The sequence below is a fragment of the Elephantulus edwardii genome, unplaced genomic scaffold (genome assembly GCF_000299155.1).
Source record: "Elephantulus edwardii isolate Elephantulus edwardi_28Jun2011 unplaced genomic scaffold, EleEdw1.0 scaffold00126, whole genome shotgun sequence".
Taxonomy (NCBI): Eukaryota; Metazoa; Chordata; class Mammalia; order Macroscelidea; family Macroscelididae; genus Elephantulus; species Elephantulus edwardii.
In genome coordinates this window covers 3,519,330-3,529,793 of record NW_006399876.1, presented here as the reverse complement: position 1 = coordinate 3,529,793, position 10,464 = coordinate 3,519,330, and the positions used below count along the sequence as shown (strand labels likewise).

Sequence of the window (10,464 nt, the reverse complement as noted above, 5' to 3'; positions counted from 1 at the left end):
TGTGACCCCTCACGTGACAGGGACATGCCCTGTGACCCCTCACCCAACAGGGATGCTTCCTGTGACCCCTCACGTGACAGGGACATGCCCTGTGAACTCTTACCCAACAAGGATACTTCCTGTGACCTCTTATAAGACAGAAATGCTGTGTGACCTCTTAGCCAACAGGGATACATCTGTCACCTCTCAATGACTGGCACATACTACTCTGTGACCTTTCACATGGCAGTGACATGCTTTATGACCTCTGACCTGACAGGGATATATCCTATGATGTGATCTCTCACATGACAGGAGCATGCCCTGTGACCCGTGACCTGACAAAGACTAGCTCTGTGTCCTCCTGGGGGTGGGGATTGGGGGGGTGGCAGGCAGGACCAGCCCCTTCTGCGTGATGGTGTGACTCCCAGGGTCGCAGACCGTGTGGGGTTCAGAGGCGTCTCCCTTCCACGGGCACAGGAAGCACCCACCTTCACGGAAGCGTCGGCACGGTAACGGGGTGCTTGTCAGCCGTTTTCTGTGTAACCCCGAGCTGTACTCAGAACACTCCTGGCTTGGGTCTTCTGAGCATTTCCAACTCAGAGCCCACACGCTGCTGGTCCCACAGGTGGCCGAGAAGGTCAAGAGGTTCTTCTCGAAGTACGCGATAAACAGACACAAGATGACCACGCTCACCCCCGCCTACCACGCCGAGAGCTACAGCCCTGACGACAACAGGTTTGACCTGCGCCCGTTTCTCTACAACACCCGCTGGCCCTGGCAGTTCCGGTGCCTAGACAGGCAGGTGGGTCCAGCACGGGGGCGTCTGCCCGTCCGCGGCTCTCTGGGGGTGGCGAGGGGGGCCCCAGCGTGCGTCCGGGATAAGGGAAGAGTACTGGTTGGATTCCGCGTGGTGGTTTTGTTTTGAATATTCCCCTGTGGTTTGGGGGGCAGTTCACAGATACGCTGATTCCCGTTCACTGACACGCGTTTGGTCCCGTGAGTTGCTGTGGTCCCTCAGGGGAGCAGTACTCTCTGGCTCCTGCCCAGGGCTCCCCGTTTCCCTTTGTCCTTCCTCCCTGCCTTCTGAGTTTGAGTGGTTTTTTCAAATTGTGATTTGAATGAAAATTTACAATTGGGTTTTAATTCATATTTTGTTTTCTAACAATAACATACTCAATGCCTGATCACCCCTTACTGGATATTACTTTTCCCCTCCCCCATCCTAATCAGGACCTAGTATCTATCTATGAATTTTTCCTGTCTTCACCCTCCCTTCTGATCCCTGGTCATCATGGTGGAAGGATTCTATCTGTGTGTAAAACTTTGTTTAGCTTTTTATAGTAATAATAATCTTTTACAGCATGTGTCTTTTTGACTGACTTACGTCACTCAGCATAATGTTGTCTAGATCCGTCCGTATCATGCAGTGTTCACGAATTCTTTCTTGTCCTTTAGTGCTGCATAGTACTCCATCGTGGGCCAGAGTCGCCTGGATCTCGGTGCATTTTTCTCTAGGACACAGAGCTAGCAGTGAGATTGCTAGATCAGATGATTGTTTTTGACTTTTTTAGGAGAACCCATACTGCCTTCCCTGGGGTTGCACCAGTTTGCGTTCCCAGCAGCTGTGTTGAGGAGTTCCAATGCCTCCACACCTTCTCCAGCCCTTGTTGTGTGCTGCCTTGAACTTGGCTGTAGTTTCTGGAGTGAGACGACTGCAGCAAGGGGCTTGAGCAGATCAGAGATGCTGAGGATGGCACAGGATGGGGCGTGGCTCAGAGCTGCTCTTCGTGGGGTCTCCACACATCGTGGCTGGTTTGAAGGCACCAACAACAACAGCTGATGATCTCCATCTGGGGAGAGGCTGCCCCCAGTGGCAGCTGTCACAGCTGAGTGTCCTGAGGTGCACAGCCCTCGCTGGTTCTTCTGTCCACCTGGCAGGCCTGGTCATCATTTGGCTGGAAGGTGACCTGGGGGCAGTGGGTTCAGTTCCTGCTCTGAAGGGGTATACGTATCTCCTGGTGCCTCCGGAAACTCTGTGAACTTAGATAAATGTCGAGAGTTATAGAAAGGCTTCAGGCCTTTTGTACTTAGGGTCACTATGAGTCGTGCTTGACTTGAAGGCAATCTACAACAACAACAATTTTCAAATTGTTCTTATTTTCTGCAAAGAGATCAAAACCAAAGGCCATTGATTCCACTTCCTGGTGGTAAACCTGTGAGCCAGCGGGGTATCCAGGCTGTTGCCTTTAGAAGGAGCTCACCAGGCCTTTCTTTCAAGGTACCTGTGGGGGGGCTTGAACCACTAAACTTTTGATTCCGACTGAGCGTATTCACTCTGGCAGGGCTACAGATACTGTTTGATAAGCTTTTTTTAAGAATCCCATAACTGTAACCACTCTTTGACATGTTGTGATGCCTTGGACTCAGTTATGACCCCTGGCGACCCAGTGAACAGCAGATCTGAGCTCCGTCCTGTCCTGCGCCGTCCTCACGCTCTGACTTATGTGAGCCCATGGCTGCCACCACCCTGTCAATCCACCTTGTTGTGGGTCTTTCTCTCTTACCTTGTTAGGATCTGTCAAATCAGCCAGGACTCAGAACAACCCTGTAAACAAGCAGGTGGGACCCTCGCAGGGACATTCCCCCCGTGGCAGGTGGGAACCTCCCCCTGTGGCGGGGGACCCTCGCGGGGACTCCCCCCCCCGTGGCAGGTGGGACCCTCCGCCTGTGGCAGGTGGGACCCTCACGGAGATGCCCGCCCGTGGCAGGTGGGACCCTCGCGGAGATGCCTGCCCGTGGCAGGTGGGACCCTCCCCCTGCGGCAGGTGGGACCCTCACGGGGACATTCCCCCCGTGGCAGGTGGGACCCTCGCGGGGACATCCCCCCATGGCAGGTGGGACCCTCACGGGGACATTCCCCCCGTGGCAGGTGGGACCCTCGCGGGGACATCCCCCCATGGCAGGTGGGACCCTCACGGGGACATTCCCCCCGTGGCAGGTGGGACCCTCGCGGGGACATCCCCCCATGGCAGGTGGGACCCTCCCCCTGCGGCAGGTGGGACCCTCCCGGGGACATCCCCCCATGGCAGGTGGGACCCTCCCCCTGTGGCCGAGGGACCCTCACGGGGACCCTCCCCTGCACCACCCTCGCACTCGCCTTCATACTCAGACCGTCACTGCAGCCACTGCAGCCGTCTGTCTCGTCGAGGGTCTTCCTTTCTTCACTTTTCCAAGCGTGATGTCCTTCTCTGGGGACTGGCCCCTCCATGTTCACAGGACAGGACACAAAGCCTTGCCCTCTGGCCCCTCCAGCTGTGAGCCTAGCTGCTGACGGTCCTGGGTGGCCCCAGTGTGCTCACATCTCCCCTCTGACTGACTTTTTAGGTCCTACGGCTGGAGGGCCACGGGCAGCAGGACCTGGATGGCGTGGACTGAGGCCCCTTCCTCCAGGGAGGGAGGGAATGCACCTTCTCTGGACGACCTGACGCTACATGGGCATCACTGGTGGCCAGCGTGTACCTCACTGTCTCAGGGACAAAATGTCCACATGCCAGCTGAGCACAGCCTTCCTTCTGTTCCATTTTCTATGAAAAGTTAAAATAAAAGAGTGTAACTTCTCAGTGTCTTCTTGGAGCATGTCTGTCCTGCTGGGGGCTGGGGAGTGCTCGGCCATGCTCTTTGGGCACAGACACAGTGTCCAGGTAGAGGGGCTCCCGAGCAGGAAACACAGGAAAGGACCTCCCGCCCCTCCCATTCTGCCTTCCTGTCCTGGGGCCTTGGGAGGGAGTGGGGAGGAGCACTGCAGTGCCCTGGGCCTGGTCAGTGAGTGGGGGCAGGTGTGGACACAGGTCTACCTGCTGTCTTCCCATCTGTACCAGGTCCGGTCAGTGAGTGGGGGCAGGTGTGGACACAGGTCTACCTGCCGTCTTCCCATCTGTACTAGGTCCGGTCAGTGAGTGGGGGCAGGTGTGGACACAGGTCTACCTGCCGTCTTCCCATCTGTACTAGGTCCGGTCAGTGAGTGGGGGCAGGTGTGGACACAGGTCTGCCTGCCGTCTTCCCATCTGTACCAGGTCTGGTCAGTGAGTGGCAACAGGTGTGGACACGAGTCTTCTGCCATTGTCGTGTCAGTACCGGGTCCGGTCAGTGAGCAGGGTTGGGTCTGGACACAGGTCTTCCTCCTGTCCTTGCATCTTTACAAGGTGCGGTCAGTGTGCGGGGACAGGTGGACACACAGGCCAGCAGTCCAGCTGCCATCAGGTAGGTCTGCGTCCCAGCACCCATGCGGGTTGGACTGGAACTTTGCTTCATGGGGTTTTCGGTGTTGGGACGGGGAAGTAGGTCACAGGCCTTTCTTCCACGCCAGGTCTGGGTGAACACAAAGCTGCAGCCTTTCAGTTAACAGCGAGCACTCAAACCTTTGTGCCCAGGCACCCCCAGCCCCTCGCAGCTGCCGGTCCTGGGGGACTGGGCATGTGCAGGCCTCTGCCTCCTCTGTCTGCTTCTCTCCCTCCCCTCTCCTCGTGTGTCTGTCTGTCTGTCTTCCTCACCCCACCTTCATCCCCTGTGTGTGCTGCTGTCTGTCTCTGTTCTGGTCTATACGACTCAGACAGGGTCAGGCCTTGAATACACCTCATTCCAGTGAGGAGACCTGGTGTGTCAGCAGGTTAAGTGCTGAGCCACTCATGGAGAGGTTGGCAGTTTGAATCTACTGTCTGCTCTGCAGGAGAAAGAAGCCTTAGTCACAGCGACCCTGCAAACCCCAAAAGGCAACTTCTCTGCTGCCCTGCAAGGTGTGCTGATGTTTGGGGTTTGGTAACCAAGATCCTGGTGGCACAGTGGTTAAGTGTCTGCTAATCTACTGATTGGTGGTTTGAAACCACCAGCCTCACGGGAGACAGATGAAGTGGTCAGCTCGCTGAAGATGGCAGCCTGGAACCCCAGGGCAGCTCTGCTCTGACCTGCAGGGTCACTTGTTGTTAGGTGTTGTCAAGTATGACTCACAGCAACCATATGAACCACAGATCTGCCCCCTGACCTGTCCTGTGCCCTCCTCACACCTCCTGACACACTCGAGCCCACTGCTGTGGTCACCACGTCAGTCCCTCTGGTTGAGGGTCTTCCTCTCGTTCGCTGGTGCCCCTCCTCACACAGTGCCCACAGTATGTGAGACGGAGCATGGTGACAGCAGGTTGACCTCCGGTGCGGCCTCCTGACCGTAAACACCATTTCCATGCCAGAGCCCATGGGGATGGCACACTGGGGGACACAGCAGGTGGAGGAGGCGTGCAGCAGACATGGCCGACATCTGTTCGCACTCAGTCCTTAAGGATAAGGTCCTCCTGCACCTTTGTGGTCTCACCGGTGGCACTGGAGGGCTGGGGTTTTGTTTACTGCCTTCACTGAGAGTGCCAGCAATAGCCTCCCCTTCGGCTGGACCCCAAGCCAGTCCAGTCTCTGCACACATCTCTGGGACACTCCCAGGGAATGTTTAGAAATAGCATCAGCTTGGACGTCCTGGGGGAAGGAAAGAAATACGTAAACAAGGAAGGAATTCTCCGGACGGAGACAGCTTCAGGTGTGGCTGGATCCAGGTAGGAGAGTGTCCTCAGGACGTGTACTGTCCTCGCCCCCTCCGGCCCAGCTGCCTGTACCTGCAGGTTCCGTGAGCTGCTCACAGGGAGCTCCAGCTCAGCCAGCTCCCAGATTCAAATCTGACAGGAATCAAATGCTTCTCTTCCTGGTTTCTCCAGCAAAATTCTGGGACACATGTGGGTTAGGGTGATGCCTATCCCTGAACCAATTAGCACAGGGTTGCCCAAAGAAGAATGGGAGGCACGACCAGAGGAGAGAAGGTGATGCTGAGCTCCGCAGACCTGAGACCCCAGCCTATGCCCCTCTCACAGGGCCCTGGAGCAGGCTCCAGGCTGGACGCTGCCTCTCCTTGTCCCTGCTGTCTGAGCCCGGGTGCCCTGGGAGGTCACCGCAGGCCCCAGCTCTTTTTCACTCCTTTTGAGCAGCTGATGGGTTCACTCCATCAACCTGTACGTTAGTAACTGAGCACTTAGGGACTGCGCCACATGCATCACAACCTTTCCAGGTGGGTCGTAAACCCAACCTCCATACCTGTGGTTCAGATGCCCTGGGACGGGCTTGGTCGTGTCAATGGGACAGAATTAGTGGGGGCGGGGGTGTCCTGAGACCGTGTCTTTTTGGTTATAAGAGACACGAATCCCGAGCTATTTGGGGAGAGGAGCAAGCAGCTGTGAGCGAGGACAAACGTGCCAGACAGATGACCCATAACTGACAGAGAAAAGGCTGCCCCAGAGCTGGGGCCCTGGCTCGGGCTCTGGTCTCCCCACTAAGATGCTGAGATTTCATTTCTTGCCTTAAGCTTCTTGTCAGTCTGGACCTGGACAAGGACGTCATGCTGTAAAGTAGTTGTGGTGGTGGACCGTCGAGTCAGAACCAACTCGTAGTTGGCCCTCAGTGGGTTTTCAGAGACAGTAAATTGCACAGGAGATCTCCCACCTTTCTCCCCTGCAGCAGCTGGTGGATTCGAACCTCCTGCCTTAGAGTTGGCAGTCCACTCCTTACCGCGAGGCCACCAGAGCTCACTACTGGTAGGGTAGAGGGTCCGTGAAAATGAAGAAGACCCTCACAGAGACAGGACAGATATCACAGGGGCAGCAATGGCCTTGAACATGCAGCGGCCGCACAGATGGCAGTGCCCGGGCAGCGCTGGTCCTGTTGGCACAGGTCACGGTGGACCAGCGTCCACTCACCACAGGAAGCTTCTGTGACAGCGGCAGAGAGCTGGCTGGTTGGCGCCATCACGTGGACCACGACCCTCAGCGACCCTGTGAGCCACAGCTGTGAGCCCTGCCCCGGCCGGCCCCGTCTCCTCCGCGCAAGGGCCCCTGTGACAGGCGCCGTGACGATCCAGCTCGTGGAGGGTCTCGCTCCCTTTCGCTGGCCCCTCCTGATGACAGAGGATTAGAGGAGGGATTCTCAGGCTGGCTACAGGAAGGAGGTGGCCAAGGCTTTCACGAGAGATACCTCCGGGTGGAGTGAACTGCCCAGTCCTCCGTCAGCAGGGAGCATTAACTGGGGCTCCCTGGCCCCGTCTTCCCAGCAGACCCTGCCCTGCTCCCCAGCGGTCTAGTGATCCAGCCGGAGGATGTGTTGAGAAATTAGTGAAACGTGCCCATTTCCCCTTCCCTGGAGGGTTCAGATCCTGGAACGGGCAAAGGTACTGATTGAGGCATCACAGGCTGGCTGCCACTTGGGGTGCTTGATGCAATGACCATCGTCTTTAATTACAGCTGACAGGGCGGCCACACAGTTCCCTGTGGACCATGTACACCAGCTGCCTGCTGGGCAGCAAAATGGTCATTCCTGTGGGTCAGCGAGCTTGGCCGTCACCAGCATCGCATGGTCCAGCCCCTCCCCAGCAGTGGGAGGACTTGTGCAGCCCCCAGGATGACCCCACACAGGCCTCTCTGTCCATGACACCACCGCCCTCCTCGCTTTCTGGCCCCCAGACTCGCAGACACTGCTGGGTACACAGCAGCTTCCAGGCTGCCCACGAGCTGGACATGCAAGTGTGGGTGGGACCCCAGCATGGGCCTCGAGGACAGCTCCGGGCCTGGGACACACAGGGTTAGGCTGCCCAGGACCAGTGTCCGAGGAGGAGGACCAGCTCCAACTCCCGCTGGTCCAGCGTCTTCCTCTCCTTCACTGATGTTTCCTCTTTCCTGGTGTGATAATATCGACAGTCCGATGTTCTGGGCGCCCACGCTTTTACCAAAACCAAGCGCAGCCACTGCTGTTGTTGGACCCTGTGGTCAGTGCAGGCCTGCCGTGGTGTCCGAGGTCATGGCCTTTATGGAAGCAGCTGGTGGCTTCATTCGCCAAGCTCTCAGCGCTCAGTGCTAACACCCCTCCTCGCCAGGGCCCCTCCCACCAGTGCCCAGAGGGACGTGATTCCAGCAGCCAGTTGGAGAACAACGCTGCCCCCGGGCGAGCAGAGCACCCGGGACTGGTTTTGAAGGAAGGAGGATTCTGGGGCTTCAGAACTGCAGATCCAGCTGGAAGCAGTTTCACCCTCTTCATCTGAGGGTGAGGAGGTGGCCTCGCCCAGTGCCCTTCTGGCCCTCAGTAGGGGCTGGGGTCTCTGGTTCTCTGTCGGCGCCTGGGGAGGGGAGGAGAAACCAAGGGTGGGTGGGTAGGCCACTGAGGAAATAGGCTGGAAAAGACTTTATTTCACATAAAAGTGAACACTGCCCATTGTTCTGAGGCTCCTTGGCCTCCATCCAGGATCTCCTTGTTGCACATGAGCAGACCTGAAGGGGTGGGCAGGTGGGCCCACGGGCAGGGTGTCACCTGTCCCCCAGCTCCTTACTGGCCTGGGCGGTGACTGTGGTGGACATGCAGTTCACTAGAAGAAAACCGAAACCAGGAAGAGGAGTGAACCCTGCCACCGCCCTGCTGTCCTCTCATCCTCGGTCCTCCCGCCCCCGCTGTCCCCTCATCCTCTGTCCTCACCCTCCCTCCTCCCATCCCCCCTACTGTCCCCTCATCCTCTGTGTTCTCCCCTCCCCTGCTGACTAATCTCTCATCCTCTGACTTCCTCACATTGTCTGCCTCTCTCTCCTCCCTTCTCTCCTCCCTGTCTCTCCCATGTTCCCCTGCACACACTCCCACTCTCTGAGCCCTCCAACTGTCTGGCCCTCTCTCCCTCCCTGTCCCCTGTGGTCACCTGTTCATCAGGCCCGAGGTTCACATACTCTGCCAGGGGCTTGATGGAGACCTTGGCTTCGTCCTGTGGCTGGAAGCGCACACTCTGAAGAAGACCCCACGTGTGAGCTGCCACTTGGACCCCACCGAGCATCCCCACATGCTCTCCCAGGGCCGTGTCCTCCCCCACGGCCATGTCCTCCTCATTTTACACTAAGCTGAACCCATAGTGTCCACCTGTGTCCCTGCGGTGGGCTCCCTGGCCAGTCCTGCCCCACTGTCCCAGCCCACTTCCCTCACAAGACACCCTGAATGGACAACCAGCTGGTCCTGCCCCCCGAGCCTCAGTGTCCTCTGTGACTCAGGCACTGTCTCCCTCAGCTGCACCTCGGCCCCCACCTTCTGTATGCATCTGCCCTCCTACCCCTGCCACAGGGCTTGTGCCCACCATCCACCCCTCCACCTCATTCAGCCCAGCACACCTACCCCAGGCTCACGGTGGGAACGGGTGTTTCTCCACCACAGAAGGGACAAGCACACAGCCAAGCCTATCTCCAGCGCAGTCAAGAGCAGCATCAGGGACAGCACGCCCTGGAGGACAGGAGTCAAGGTCGGCTCATCCTTGATGGCCAGGGCAGTGACCTCAGAGCTGGGACCAGACAGCCAGTGCCCTGTGTGTGAGCACACCTCCCCTGCCCCTTTGTGACCTGGCCCCCTGCCCAAGCCTGAGGCAGACCGCCAGTCCCTGGTCTCAGAGGCAGTGGTCACACTTAGAGCCAAGCTGACCCTAGCTCACTGTGCCTCCCTAAGCTGGCCCCTTCTTCTCGTGTCTGGGCCTTGACCTCCCCTTCTGTGAAATGGGGACAGAAGCCAGTGGCCTCTCCTTTCACGGCTGCAGACGTGTCACCTCCCTCCTGCCCCTGACCTTGTCTGCTTTCTCAGTCTTCTCTGAGCTTCCCAAGTGCTGTGGGCTCAGTTGTGCTCCCTGAGAGCTATGTAATCCCCGCCACGGGGGCCTGCGATGGTCCGTGGGTGGACACACAGTACACACCCCGGGCAGGAAAGGCCTGGACACAGGCCTCTAAAGAGGACAGAGAAGGAGGTGTTGCTATGTGTCTGTAAATAGAGCGTGTGTGAGGGACAGAACGTGAGGCAGAGCAATGGACACCCTGAGCAAGACGTCTGAGGGGGTGACTCACAGGGCTGGGCGCTCAGGACCTTGGAGGACACCAGTCAATGGACATGACAGTCCAACAGCAAGGTTCTCCCTCCTACTCCAGTCAGTGGCCACTGGGTCTTAGAATCTTCTGAGCGACCACAGGAGACGCAACCATTGTTCTCTCCTCGTCTGAACCAAGGAAGGGTGAGGAGAGCCGAAGACCATCGAGCCACGGGAACATTGGTGTCCGTGACTTGAAACCAGAAAAGTTGCATGGTGCCCGGCTTCGCCCGCTCGCCGCTCTGCGAGGGGTCCCAACGGGTCTCCAACAGAGAGGAAGAGCAATGAGCAACGACACTCACAATCCTCAACAGAGACAAGCCGTACTGGTCTGCTGGACACGGGGGTGCATGAGGCGATGGCCCCCAGTCACCCTTCAAGCCTGGAACGGCTCAACCTCCCGCCGAACAATCCACCGGCCTTTGGGATGGTCGATGCCACCAGGGAGGGATGTGCCCCTCAGAACAATCAATAGTACAGACCAGAAGTACAGATTCTTCCCAGGATGAAGCTCAGACAGCAAG

The 10,464-nt window shown here is 57.8% G+C and overlaps 1 protein-coding gene across 1 annotated transcript in view; it reads left to right on the top strand.

Annotated features, from left to right (window-relative positions):
• NADSYN1 (NAD synthetase 1) overlaps window positions 1-3,417 on the top strand; it is a 51,029-nt gene extending 47,612 nt beyond the window's left edge. The window contains exons 20-21 of the mRNA XM_006893219.1: window positions 608-784; window positions 3,367-3,417. Of these exons, the coding sequence (XP_006893281.1) occupies window positions 608-784; window positions 3,367-3,417 (228 nt within the window). The remainder of the gene's footprint in view (window positions 1-607; window positions 785-3,366) is intronic.
• The last annotated feature ends 7,047 nt before the right edge of the window (window positions 3,418-10,464 follow it).